Below are 12,128 nucleotides of genomic sequence, written 5' to 3'. Positions count from 1 at the left end.
TAACTGTTCTCGGGGTAACACATCAAAATGACAGCAATCGAAAACAACTTTAAATAAACAGAGTACTATCAATTTTAGTTAGTAAAGAAATACTTTAAAAAGTACCCCAAGGCAAGTTACAATAAACTGGTTGTCGGTTTTCTCGCTCTGATCATAACACTATATTCTCCTGGTTTTCGTCTCACTTAACACTCTATACTTGTCATTGAATATTTTCTATAGAGTATTTAAAGAAGAGCGATTCGTGACTAGTTAAATTCAATTGATCTCATGATCACACGTCAAAATGAGAGAAATTGCTTGCAAATTTACTTTTTCTTAATAAATTTTAAATATAACTGGTTTTCGCTCTCCTTTAGCTGGTATTTTCTTCTCTCTCATCATAACAGTGTGGAGAGCGAAAACCAGTTAAATTTAACTGATCTCGGGGTTAGCTGTCAAAAATGTATGAATGTATGTAGTCACAAATCGCTCTCTTTTAACACTCTATTTTAACTTGCTTTTAGGGATTCCACATGAATCAGGCATGAGCGCCGCCGAAAATAAGCCGCCGATCAAGCCGCCGCCGGCCATTTTTGAGCAAGCCGCGCCGCAGCCGAGCCGGTGCCAAAAACACGGCTCAAGCCGGCTTGAAACGGCTGGAAAATGAAATAAAGATTTCGAAAGGTGAATGGGTGAAATAATTTTGAAAACCGAGATTCCTGTTGATCCTAAGCAGCTTAAGTACATTTTGATTTTTTTTTTTTCAAAATTAAGAAAACTTTGAAAATTTTCTTGAATTTTCATGAATTTTCCAGAATGGTATATTACGTCATCGCTTCTAAGTTTGTTGTTTTGGCAAGTATGACCTTTGCGGAACGAGCCGAAGGCGCACAATCAGTTTCACAAATTTGAGAAAACTTTATCGATCTTTGCGAATTTTCTCGATTTTTTTTCTTTTCAATTTTTACTTGATTTTCGTGAGCTTTCGATTTCTTCTCGAAAACCATTTTCTTAATGAGTTAAATGAGTGTACCGGAGCATGATTTTCCATTTAGTTCAAGTTTTGAGGCAATAAAACGTGACGTGTTAGTGAACCTTAGACTTAGAGACTTGCTTGTAACAAGACCAGTTCCACTTGCACTTTGAACAACCTACTCTACCTACATTTTCGCTTTCCGTACAATTTCATTTACATGCTTACTAGTTCATTTTCCATGAATTTATCTAAACGTTTTTATTTTGAAAAAAAGTTAAAAGGAACCTCCAGCCGAGCCGTTTTAAGCCGGCTCAAGCCGATTTTTTCGCCGCCGCCGAGGTTTCTCCGTCGGCGCTCATGCCTGACATGAATTTCGTTTAACAAATGAAAATCTAGATTTAATGTGTGGAATCAAATACAAACCACGACAGCTCCCAATCAGAAATATGTCGAATTTCACTTTTCTCTCCCTTATGTTCTTCTTTGGAACTATTTATTTTCCCAAGTGTGGCTATTGCACCTCGAGCTGAAGGCGAGGGATGCAACCTCAAAAGGTGACAAGGATGCAACCCCACTTAAGTTATTTTGCTCACTAAGCTTTCGGGAAATGAGTTTTAAAGCTCATGTCAATGAAATAATTACTCATATCCCGGGAGGAGATTAGTAAAAGAAACTTTAAAACGACTAGAATAATGTTTGACAGTTGAGCGTATAAAATCCCATAAGAACTTTCAAGTTACGAATTCTTAAAGTGATGAATGTATGAGAATTGGGCTCTTGGGCAACGATTATCGCTTTTTCGTAACTACAAATATTCGTAACTTGACAGTTGCGTGTATAAAATCCCATAAGAATTGTCAAGTTACGAACGCTACGAGAATCTATACCCTGAAATTTTGATTACCTACCGAAAACCTAGTCAAATAAATCGACAAACATTTGAATTGCATTATAACATTAGAACTGCCGGATCACATAAAATATACAAAATTTCTTATTTAAATATTATCTGAAATTTGAAGTAGATCCGTATATCGAGTATTGTCCGGTAGACCAGCTGGTAATCGGTAACAAGTGGTAACAACATAGAACAACTTGACATAATAATTTTGACGCCTATTGAATTTGCTTTTGTGAAAAAATGTTGTGTATACGCAAACAAAAGTTCTGTAAATTAATTTAATTTAGTAATTGAATTTTATGTGATTTCTTGTGTGATGATCATAACATTTCAATGGCTGAGGTGTATCACACGGCTTAAATTGACATAGTACGTCATCTCATATTCCTTTGAAATTAAAATTATCGAGTTTTTCCGTTTTTCGTCGTGTTGTTTTTTTCATCTTCATGTTAATCGCATCGTAATTTTTGTAGACCCGAAATTGGGAAAGATGGGAAACATTCTGCAGACAAGTAACGACGACATTCGTAAAAGTAAGCATTTTCTTGCATTCACAAGATTTTTCATGTTTTGTCACGATTCGTAATGAGGACCATTTTCTTCAACTATTATAATTTTAGAGTATGAATGTGAAGTATATGTTAATAACTACGAGGCATTGGTCATAATGGCTGAAGATTTAACACAGCTAAGGAGGCTGTTAAGCAGGTTTGACTGTTTCAAACAAGATGAGGACATGCCATTCATTCTAGATTCGAAACGACGCAAAGTTCTTGATAACACAACATTTGTGAGCTTGGAGAACCGAATATTTTATGCGATTTCCTCGAAACCACCTGCCGATGGAACTGCATTGGAGCACCAACATGTCACAGATTTTTACAAGCAGTTCGAAACTCGCAGTAAAGCTGAAAATACGAGTTCCTTTTTAAAGTTTGCATCTAGAACGCTTCGTAAGTTTTCTAAATTTTTTTAACATTTTACTCACTTTTTTAGTTCGTTTTCTTTTTGTTTGATCTTATTCAGCTGCTTGTTGATCTCCGTAGTTCATTTGCCGTGATTAATACTCTAAATGACCTTTTGAAAGTTGTGTTTCCCGATCATTCAAGACTAGTAACTGCTTCCTGATTAGCTTCCTGTATTACCTCTACCGGCAAAAATTATAAATCGCATTTTTAAACGGAGTACATTTTATGGATTTGTCAGTTTTTTGTGTTTTGTTAGTTCTATTTCAGTTTTTGTTGTGATAGCCGCTTTTATTAACGCTAAAACTGATATATTCAATTTGCCATTAAAGCAATGCAACGAAACAATATACATAAACAACACTTCGACTAGCTAGTAAATCGTAACAATCGGACGACGACTATAAAAAGTCAAGAACAACAGTCGACCAACAACGCCGTGCGGAAGCCAATTTATGGACCGACAGTATGATTGGCAGTCGACCCGAATCCGGCCCACTATCGGCTAGCCCTTTTCCATACGTGCCTCCATATATTACGTTCGCCGATCACCTTGAAAAAGGTCCCGCAATACCAGCAGCTATCACAAAAGTTCTCAAATGGAAGCTCACCACAATAACGCCGATCGTCATACGGAAAGTGCTTGCGAACACTGGATTCCGGCTGTTAAGAAGTAAGTGTCTGGTTTTGAATTTTCCGTTGCGAAATATTGGTGATTTTGTAAGAGCAACGCACTGCTCCTAGCATGAACACTACTTTGACAAATGTCCAATTTGGAGGCTTTTGTGATGAGAGCTACCGCTTAAGATTGATTGTATTGTGTGTTTTAACTCATACCACGAAAACACGTCATCTATCTTTACGAAAAAATCGCAGTGCCTACTGTGACTTCATCAGCCTCCAAATATTTCTTATGTTCATGCTAGGAGCAGTGCGTTGGTAAGAGACAAAGTTCGGGATGTCTTCGATTTATAACATACATTGGAATGTTGTCTGTAAGCACTTAAAAATATAACTCTTCAATCAACCGTCGAGTGTGTAGGTGTCGGTCGATATGTAAATGAGCGTTTTATAATCCTGAACGCGTTTTTAGCTGCCTAACACTGCTATGATTCAGCCTACGTTTCTAATCAACCAAAAACGTAAGATCTTTAATCCTCCTGCTTTGCTGCCTAACGCACAGCTAAGCTCAAAAAGTATCGTTACGTTCTCTATCGTAATAAGAAGCCATCTGCAATTATTGTCTTTGTTTGGTATCATCATCGACCGGAATGCGAGGGGTGACTCACTTCATTAAATCCCAATTTAATCCATTAAATCCATTTAATCCATTTAATCCATTTAATCCATTTATTCTGTACAATATCAAAGTCTTTTACGTTAGCATTTATTGTCAACCATTACATTTTCTTAAGGATTTAGCATCGTAATTAAACCTCGACCAGTTACCATATATATCACCGTGTTTCAGACTATAAATAAGTGAAGTCATGTCAAAGAGTCTAGTGATACATCTATTACCGAGTCGTTATCTCGTTTTCAGACCTTTCCAGTAATACGATGCGATAAACATTAAAACGCTTCATACACATCAGGGAGGACTTATGTTTATTAATATTTCACTTAAATTCACTTAAGGTCGTTCAATTTGAGTACAATTTCACGATCTATTTGTAACATTTTTTTGCAATACGTAGGCTTCGGTATCGTTTGTCGATAATTTTCAATTTTAATAAAAGAATGAGACGTCGATTTTCGGGTTAAGTAACCGTTTGTATCCCACGAATACCATATCCCCAGGACACCAATAGATGCAGACACTGCACTGGTTAATTGTGCAACCGGCTTTGTATACTGCCTTGCTTTTAGTGTCTTACCACCAATATAACAAAAGCTCAATACCATGCCAGCCAATAGTTGGGAGTCTACATTGAAAACACACCATTCTCCAATACCAATTTCATTATTTTGAGCTAAATCCAATATATGACTTCGATTTACTGCTCCTGTTGGTTCGAGAAAAGAAAACAAACAATTATTCTTCCCTGCCTGCACAATGTCGCATAATAAATAATGATCGAATAAAATGGCCTCAACTTAATTGCAAACGTTTTGATTTTACATTTCACATCATTAATCAGGCCGACAGAATTTTCGACTTACCGCAGTTCTGATAATCCTTCTCCATAACTCTTTGAAGTCGATCGTTACTTAATTTGTACTTGTCTTTTGAGAGAAGCCAGCAAATAGAGGATTTTCTGACAACTTTTTCTACTCCGGTCGAATCCACCACAACTGCGTAAGGGCTGTTTTCGTCTACTTTTATGTTGGCTGTCGAATAATCCCGCATCATTAGTTCGCCTGTTAAGCCAGCTATTTCGCGAAGGTCTTTTTCCAATTCTTCCAGTTCAATCGCTTCTTCATCGTCGACCTCTTCATCGGTCGATTCAAATTCGCTGTCTTCGTCGAAATCGTCATCTTCATCCGTTGCATCGATGTCTTCGTAGTGAAACTCGGAATGAAAATTAGTTGGCTGAACTTGGCACTTGAAGTTGAGTTGACTTGTATCGATATCGAGGCGTGACATGTCCGTGATTAAATCCGACTTCGATTTTTCTATCAACGAAATTATTTCATGTTTGCTCGGCAGCAATTGTGTGATGCCATCTTGTATCTTCTTCTGTTCCAGTCTCGGAAATTTAATTATTCCTTCACAATCATGCATAATCTCCGATTGAAGCTGGATTCTCCTCATTCGACGAGTGATATCAATCATAGAGCAATTTACCACCGTGGAAAAAGTGGACGACATGGAACGAACTTGTCGGAAAATTGCTTCACAAGGCTGACTTCCTTGTTTGTATGGCATAAATTCATAAGTTGTGTCATCTCGAGCCTTTAGAATTTGTTTTACTAGCGTGTGACCGTTGAGTTCAATGCAAGTGTAACAGTTGGCGCTAATGAAACTCTCTTTCAATGTGTAGTGTTTGCTTTGTAACAGCCAAGATCGCCATCCCCGGTAAAAAAAAATGGCGTACCATATTTGATACACCCTTTCAGCTGGAGTCATTGATGTATCGAGAAACGAGTAAATGGAATAATTAAGCGCCTTTAAAAATATAGCTGTTCCATCTGAATCTGGAACGTAGTCGATGAGGCACGCAATTACTTTGGGGGAGCAGATTTTCTCAACAGAGAGAAAGTCCTGCCTATCTTTTGGGTTGACTGTATGTGGGGTCAGGAGATGCCGATCTTTTGAAACATTGTCAATTAAATAGTTTAAATGTGAAACTGAAATTAATTTCGATCCGATTGGTGTCAGCCTGGAGGCTTTAGTCAGTCGATTTCTGGTCTTTGTTCCAATGTGATGAGCATCTTGAGTGTAAGTCGTGATGTATGAACTGCCACAGCTAAACCATTCGCAACTAAGAAAAGAATTATCATTGATACCGAGATTGCTTTTGAATTTCATGACTTTCAAACTTCTTGGATCACCATCACTTGCAAAGTTGTCGATCGTTAAACCCTGCTGTGCACAGTAGTTCAATGTGTAATTCCATCGACTTAAAATTTTTTCCGCTGTGTATTTGTTGTCGGTTAGGTGCATATTTACGCAGAATGCTGGAACATTCAAAGATTGCGGCTGGGCCATTTGCACAATAATGTTCGACGAAATGTGGTTAGCATTATTCGTAAAGTGGTTTTGAATCTGCTGAGCATGTTTGGCCTCGAAAGACATAGGTACAGGCATTCCATTATCATCCAACGGTAGAGCAAATCCAATCAATTGATTTGTAACTGAATCGTATGCAACCTTTGGTGTAATTCTTGTTGCATCTTCGGAGAGTGAAACACGAAGTGGTAGATTCCGATCCTTCAAATATTTGACCAATTCGTCTATTCGAAAGACGCCTTGAACAATCATCGGTCCTTTGTCCTTCAGGAAACGATTGACCGTGGATACTGACGGCAATGATAATGGCAAATTGGCGTGTAGCGTTTCGTACGCTAGCAACCCTGCCAGCATCTTAATGAAACAAGCAAACTTTGTGATGAACTTATCATGGCGATATCCCTGTTTACATCTTTTCGCATTTCTGTCTGCAGATGAAACCATCAACCGCAAAATAGGTTGATCATTCACTTTGTTGACGAGATCAACATGGTCTGAAAAAGCAAAACGTCTATATTGAGTCGACAAGGAAAACGAAACATGAAGAGAGCAGAACATGAAATTCATGTCAGTCATTAATGCACTTTATTATGGAAAACGGCAACCCAACAACATAAATAGTTAACACACACTAATCGTTACCATCATCTTCGCTGAAGCTTTCTAATTCATCATCACTGCCTTTGTCGAAATTGTTGTACATGTCCTTCGACAAATTTTCATCTGAATCAGACGATGTATCCAAATTTACGTCAATTTTCTTCTTGTTTGTTACATTGCCCTTCTTTCGTTTGTCGGTGGTTATTTTACCGCTCCTTAATTTCCGTTTGGTTTTTGGCTCATTCTTCGTATTTACGTCCTTCACATGAGTACGAACGTGTTTGTGAAAATTTTATAGCAAAAAGTAATTGTCTTTCTTCGCGATCATTATCAATTCTAAACAAACAGGACATTTCACGCTGCAACAGACTTTTTCATTCAATTCCTCCTCATGACAAGCCTCCTCGCCATTAGTTTCGAAAGATGTACGGAATTCAACCATCTGTTCACTTAACCGATGCGAGTACTGAAATATAGTTGGTGGTAATTGGTAATGACAACATGTCTGCCAAAAAATCGATCATTCATATTACCCGTTCGTAAATTCCACGGGCTTTCTTTTTTAACCACGAAATCAAATTAGAAAATATCCGTTTTCTTTCTAAATTCTCTTCGGAGTTCGTTGGTTGTTCGTCTTGTGTTGCAGCCGATTGGCTCTCAGAGCAGGTGGAAAATGGAGAAACATTTGCATCCATCAGATTCTCATCTACTAAGCTTTCGATAAGTGAAGAGTTTTTTTCCGTGTCCACGGATTTACTTGTGGTCGCCACGGATGTCGCTAATTGTAAGTCCTGGTGTCTATCTACAAACAGTGAACACTTACCCAAGTAGCATTTCAGAAAAAATAACTTATTCGTTAAAATAACGTTGTAGCAACGTTGCCACAACGGTTGTGCAACCGTTGTTGCCCGGTTATAGTTTAACCTACGTCAATTAACCGTTGGATAACCGTTAAACAACGAAAAAGTTAAAAATTATAGTTGCTCTACCTTAAATTTTTAACTTTTTCGTTGTTTAACTGTTATCCAACGGTTAATTGACCTAGGTTAAACTATAACCGGGCAACAACGGTTGCAAAACCGTTGTGACAACGTTGCTACAACGTTATTCTAACGAATAAGTTATTTTTTCTGAAATGCTACTTGGGTAGGACTTTCTAAAAAAAGCTTATTCTATCCATGGCCTATACCTTGAAGATCAATGCGGATTGGAACTGTATTTTGATGTATTTTTGCTTTCTTCACGAGAAAGACGTCAGCACCTTTCGACGAAATAGTGCTGTTAATGAGCTTTACGATTTCTTCCAATAGCTTTACATGACCACGTAAGAAGCAAAAATTGCTTTTTGAATTAGCAAATGTGCCGTAAAAGTCGCTCATATTCGCATTCTTTGGAATGAGATTTGCCATCTCCGACTTTGCAAATTTCTCGAAAAACGTAATATCGTCGGCCGTAATAGTTTTTACACTCAGTGCATTATCATAACCGTTTAATGCTAAAATATTTTGCATATATGAAGGTACAGAACACCCAAATTTTGTTTCAATTATTTCCCAGAATTGAGAACGAGACATCTCTGAGGACATCTCGATTAAATTTTAAGATTATTTTTATACTTTTAAATATTTAAAAAACACTAACATAAATCGCCAATGATTTATATTGATTGAAATAATTCACCACAGTTTGTTCATTACATGAACAGTATATAGAAAACTAAGGTCTGATATCCCAAAATATGAGACATGCCTTGTATCATTTGTAGGGTGACCATAATTCTAACTGTAGCAGCTATTTCAATCCGTTAATATTGTGAATTATTAAATAAACATCAAAATGAAATTTATGACATCCATGGGACATTGCGCCACATAAAATGCACCGAACAATGCTTCAGAATATTTTTATGCTATAGAAACGATTGTGCAGCATTTGATGGCTTTATAGAATCATTCATATCAAAAGAGAATCAATGGTAACCCTAAACAAAACAAATTTAAATCCATGGTCCATCTCATAACAATAAAAATCTACAATGTATTGCATTCGAAACAAACGCGATCAATACCTCTTTACTTCCATTATATACCATCAACATCATTATGAGATTGCTCTCATTCGTAATTGAAATAAATTTAATGTGCATGTGTAGATATTTGTCTGTTGAGGTATTTGTCTTCTAATTAGTCTGGGCAATGTGAATTATTTTGACGAAATGTCAGGTTTTCCCGAACGTTATATCGTGCGGGAAAAAATTCATTTCTTTACGATTTTTCGTGTGAGAACGGTTTTGAATGAATTTTTTATTAATTTTCAAGCAAAATTTACTATTATTATCTTTTAACTCTTAATTTAATCCAATTTTTATTCCATTTAATCCATTAAATCCATTTAATCCATTAAATCCATTAAATCCATTTAATCCATTAAATCCATTTAATCCATTTAATCCATTTAATACCATTTAATCCATTTAATCCATTTAATACCATTTAATCCATTTAATCCATAAATTCCAGAAGTGCGTCACCCCTCGCCGGAATGTCGTTTTATCCGACCTCATATTGCACGGTGTGCCTGAACCAAATTTAAACAAAAAATTTTGCACCTCTGACTTTTCTTCTTTTTTCTCTTTTTTGGGTCATAACAAACAACTTTTGTTCGAGGGGTAGGTTGGCGCTTTTCGAAAAAATTGCGAAAACGTCATCTAAAGTCCATTATTTGGCCGTTTCCAGCACTTTTAATAACTGTTGTGGGCTAAATGACTTATTATATAAATTTTGGTAAGTCATCTGATCATTGAAAGTGATCAAGAATACTGTCAACTAGTTACAAGAACTTAATGTGCCATTAAATGTGAAAATTAGGATGGGATTCATCAATATATGTGAGCAGCGCTCCAAAATTTCGGAGTAGCCGTACGTAACAGCATTGTAGGACCAATCAGAGTTCAATATGACTACAGTTTCCTAATGTTAGTATCTTTTCGATGGCTTCGAGGTATATAAAAGCGATTCTCTATTTAAATTTTATATTTTTCGTTACGAAAGTGTCGGCTTTGGTGGTTTCGGTTTCACGGAGGTCCTTTAACCTAGCTACATTTTTTCTTTAGTGTTGCAATATTGGACACAAAGACAACTAAAAAAAACCCAAAATGTTTTAATATATTCGGAATGGCTAGAAAAATGTATGACAAGAAACGTCACTCAAATCTTCAAAAAATATAGACTACTAGCTTACTGATCGTCGTCGAATGTACCTAATTTTATCAAAAAAATATATTTAAACAACTAAAAATATAATAATTTTAATTTTTTGTCATATCATTTTTCTTTCTTAGTCTTTCGACTATGAAAATATAAAATTAGTATAAAACTGGATTAATATGACTTATAACCTACGTTATTCCACTGTAAATAGAAAATTAGTTATATTCACTTACGTTTTTTCACTATTAGTAAGCCGGTACCGTCTATATTTTTTGAAGATTTGATTGACATTTTTTTGCCATACATGCTTCTAGCCATACCAAATATATTAAAACATTTTGTGATGTTATCTAGTCGTCTTTTTGTCCAATATTGCAACACTATAGAAAAAATGTAGCTAAGTTAAGGGACCTCCGTGAAACCGAAACCACCAAAACCGACACTTTCGTAACGAAAAATATAAAATTCAAATAGAGAATCGCTTTTGTATACCTCGAAGACATCGAAAAGATACTAACATTAGGAAAATGTAGTCATATTGAACTCTGATTGGTCCTACAATGCTGTTACGTACGGCTACTCCGAAATTTTGGAGCGCTGCTCACATATATTGATGAATCCCATCCTAATTTTCACATTTAGTGGCACATTAAGTTCTTGTAACTAGTTGACAGTATTCTTGATCACTTTCAATGATCAGATGACTTACCAAAATTTATATAATAAGTCATTTAGCCCACAACAGTTATTAAAAGTGCTGGAAACGGCCAAATAATGGACTTCAGATGACGTTTTCGCAATTTTTTCGAAAAGCGCCCGCTGCGCCAACCTACCCCTCGAACAAAAGTTGTTTGTTATGACCCAAAAAAGAGAAAAAAGAAGAAAAATCATAGGTGCAAAATTTTTTGTTTAAATTTGGTTCAGGCACACCGTGATTGGCGTAGTATTTCTCGAACATCTTATCCGAAGCGCAACCGTAATGCGATTCCGCCATATCGCTTATATTTTGACTTTTCAGGAACAGGAAGTTAGTTGTTAATTTGACGAGTGAATTTTAATGCATAAGAAGGACTAGATTTCAAGGCTGTAGGCTTTTTAGAAGTCACACAGAACGTCATTTTATTGTACACGCGTCTGAGGGTTTTACATCGAAATAATTCACCACAAAATCTGCGAGACCTCTCCATAGTTTACAACCTTAAGGATTCTGGGAAATGAGCAATATTTACAAATGACAATTTCAGTGTTACAATCGTCAAGCACCAAGTTTTAATTTAAACAGTTTGGCTGGGAAAATCGCATGCATGCATGCAGGACTCCGCGAGTAATGTATCCGATCCCAGTGCCGAAGCGAAAGTTCAAATATCCGACGATGAAATCGATCAGCAAAAATTGAATGGCATCAGTAACCTTGAGGCTACGATAACAACGGTGAACAATGGCCATATAACCAATGACGATAGTGCAATATTTTAACGGTCACAAAATCAATCATCATCATCATCATCATGCAGTTAACGGAGTGACTGCAACGGATTTTATTTTTTATTTTTTCGTTTTCGTCTACTTAAGTATCCACTCCACTCAAGAAAAAGTACTCCGTGAGAGAGCCGTGAGATAGCGAGCTGTCAAATAAACAAAAGAAAAAATTGAAAAAATTCAATTTTGTCTCTCACACGGAGTACTTTTTTCGTAAGAGAAAACTAAGCATTACGCGATTACGCGACTCGCGGATTCAATTTGTGTTCGTTTACAATAAAAAAAACTTTTTTTTTCTCGAATCCTATATGCTTTTCATTGATTGTTTGTGGTGGTAAGGATT

At 36.4% G+C, this 12,128-nt stretch overlaps 1 protein-coding gene across 5 annotated transcripts; it reads left to right on the top strand.

Moving 5' to 3' along the window:
- Positions 1 to 2,053: 2,053 nt before the first annotated feature.
- Positions 2,054 to 11,711, top strand: LOC119078719. 5 transcript variants are annotated; one of them, XR_005088048.1, is made up of 5 exons: positions 2,054 to 2,228; positions 2,333 to 2,392; positions 2,480 to 2,812; positions 2,886 to 3,497; positions 11,551 to 11,711. XR_005088048.1 is itself a non-coding variant. In XM_037186392.1 (3 exons), the coding sequence occupies exons 1-3, from the start codon at positions 2,350 to 2,352 to the stop codon at positions 3,195 to 3,197; spliced, it is 417 nt and encodes a 138-aa protein (XP_037042287.1). In that variant the 5' UTR covers positions 2,054 to 2,349; the 3' UTR covers positions 3,198 to 3,497. The 5 variants fall into 5 exon arrangements, 1 of the variants encoding a protein (XP_037042287.1); XR_005088049.1 differs by having other exon boundaries at positions 2,054 to 2,392; positions 2,886 to 3,078; positions 3,157 to 3,497; XR_005088050.1 differs by having other exon boundaries at positions 2,054 to 2,392; positions 2,612 to 2,812.
- The last annotated feature ends 417 nt before the right edge of the window (positions 11,712 to 12,128 follow it).

The sequence above is a fragment of the Bradysia coprophila genome, unplaced genomic scaffold (genome assembly GCF_014529535.1).
Source record: "Bradysia coprophila strain Holo2 unplaced genomic scaffold, BU_Bcop_v1 contig_297, whole genome shotgun sequence".
In the NCBI taxonomy this organism is placed as follows: Eukaryota; Metazoa; Arthropoda; class Insecta; order Diptera; family Sciaridae; genus Bradysia; species Bradysia coprophila.
The sequence above is the reverse complement of the archived record's forward strand: the minus strand, read 5'-3'. Positions and strand labels throughout refer to the sequence as shown.